This window comes from Malaya genurostris, chromosome 3, assembly GCF_030247185.1.
Source record: "Malaya genurostris strain Urasoe2022 chromosome 3, Malgen_1.1, whole genome shotgun sequence".
NCBI classification, from domain to species: domain Eukaryota; kingdom Metazoa; phylum Arthropoda; class Insecta; order Diptera; family Culicidae; genus Malaya; species Malaya genurostris.
The window spans coordinates 84,287,020-84,289,155 of record NC_080572.1 but is presented as its reverse complement, the minus strand read 5'-3'; the positions used below and the strand labels follow the sequence as shown (position 1 = coordinate 84,289,155).

Sequence of the window (2,136 nt, the reverse complement as noted above, 5' to 3'; positions counted from 1 at the left end):
GAGTAAAACTTAAACAACAACTCATGAAAAAAAGAAAAAATAAACAAACTTGCATGGATGCGTGGTGCGACCCGAGAAAATTTTCAGAGCGAAACTACGCGATTCGAGTTCGATCTAGAGCGACCGCAGGTTGCTAAAACAAACATATCAAACGTTGTTTGGGCGACTCTGGGTCAGCTTTCGGGCTGCTCTGATCAATAAACGAAAACGGTATTAGATTTTCACAAACTTAGGCAAAAATAAAAGGTGCCGTAATTTCAAAGGTTGCTATTGAATTTCATCCGAGTCTGATCTGCGGTTCCGGAACTATAGCGTAAAGTGTGTTTGAAATTTCAAACCATCACTTAGTGCGATAATGCAAAATAAAGAAAAATTCTCATTAACTTAAAATAACTGTTTACGAATTTAAAAGTTTATGTTAGTTCATACCTAAGGAAAGTTTCTCAATTTATTCAAAATTGAAAAAAAAAATTCTTGACGAAATCTTCCAGTGGTTTTTTGAAAATATAACTGATATAAGAAAGGCATCATTACACCACTAGGCGGATTATAATAGATTTTTGTATAGAAATACGCTAGTGAAATAAAATTTAATACGGATGGTAATTTTACGGACCTTACAGTATTATATATGAAAAGATTTATTAATGCAATGTGAGATAAGCAACATTACCCAGAAAAAATAAGTTGATAGAATTTTACTTTTATTCGTTTTCTTATCCGACTAGCACAAACCAAATTTTACAACTAGGGCACCTTATGTTGGCTACCTGAAATCATCACATTTCACTGTGACACACAATATCCCGTTCGTTCATCGAACATCATGCCGCTAGCACAGTTCCGAACTCGAGCCACAAGCTTGAAATCAACGTAATAGCATTCGAAATACCGACTTCGGTTACCGGAATCGGCAAATTTTCCTTCTTTCCTACATTGATACTTGCACTGGAACCCATCGAACTCAGCACCATCACCGCACTTGAACAGCACTACTTCGTTACTTCCGCTGGTGGACTGATAGCAATAACCGTAATACTGCTTATTCGTACTGTAGTATGACCAAACCCCATTCGACTTCGAGCAGTCCAATTTACGACAATCGCTGGGAAAAATCTGACGCCGACAATTTTTGCTGCTCAAGTCGAACACGTAACCAGGCATGCAGTCCAGACGGAGAGCCTTCAAACTGGAGTCGCACATGTAGAAGTAATGGCAATCGTAGGGATCTGTTAAAATAATCGTGCGTCAAGGATCGTCTTTGAAAATTGCTTTAAATAGATTTATTTCACCGGGAAAATACCCCTCCGATGTACAATGAAATTTATCCAAACACTGCTCTCTTTCCGGATCAGGTTGAACCGAACAGAAACTCCCCATCTCGGATCCAACACAGTACGGGATATCCGGTGGGCATTCTTTCTCCGGTAGCGACTGACCGTTCAAACAAACAGAAATCTTTTTACAGTCCATACACACCGCTAAATTATCACTGCTTGAGCAAACATTCGGATCGAATGGATTTTCGTTCGAAGGGTTGTTGTCATCCGTCGTGGTTGACGGTTCCGACGAAGTTGGAGTAACTTGTTTTGCGTTGAACGATTGAAATGAAGCACTGGAAAGCACCACCAAAAAAGACAAACTAAGCAAGACTTGATTTTTTGCCATCTCTGATAAGAAGTTGATGAGGCACTAACAAAAGTAGAACAAGGAACGGAATCATTTATAGCACGTTAGTTCGATTTCGGATGGTGCAAAAACCACCGATGCTGATTGAAAACACATGTTTATCTCTGTCCAGGTGCAATTTCAAATTTCTTCAACCTGAAAACCATCACACTATCTGCATTGTTCCATTTATTTTACATGTTTGAAAAAGTTGATTGAAGTCACGTGCATTTTCAGTCGATAAGTTATTTTCGATTACTTTCCATCATGGGGTTTTTTTTCTGTACGACTAAAACAAACTAAGGCAATAATAACAGTGGCAAATTCGATTTGAAAAATTGGTTTGTGAAGATCGAGTGATCGTTACAACCTTGGTCCTTGGTCAAATCATCAAGCTTTATTAACATAATTTGGTACATTAAATGGTGTATTCGAAAACCGATTCGCGAACGTAAAAAAATATTTATT

The 2,136-nt window shown here is 38.1% G+C and overlaps 1 protein-coding gene across 1 annotated transcript; it reads right to left on the bottom strand.

Moving 5' to 3' along the window:
* Positions 1 to 716: 716 nt before the first annotated feature.
* LOC131439243 (uncharacterized) lies at positions 717 to 1,674 on the bottom strand. Its single transcript, XM_058610011.1, has 2 exons — positions 1,293 to 1,674; positions 717 to 1,229 (listed from the first exon to the last, which is right to left on the bottom strand). The coding sequence occupies exons 1-2, from the start codon at positions 1,666 to 1,668 to the stop codon at positions 787 to 789; spliced, it is 819 nt and encodes a 272-aa protein (XP_058465994.1). The 5' UTR covers positions 1,669 to 1,674; the 3' UTR covers positions 717 to 786.
* Positions 1,675 to 2,136: the final 462 nt, after the last annotated feature.

Coding starts and splice junctions, on each gene's coding strand:
- LOC131439243 (XM_058610011.1), bottom strand. CDS start 1,668: ATGGCAAAAAATCAAGTCTTGCTTAGTTTGTCTTTTTTGGTGGTGCTT. Junction 1,230..1,292: donor ATCGGAGGGGTATTTTCCCG/GTGAAATAAATC, acceptor TTATTTTAACAG/ATCCCTACGATTGCCATTAC.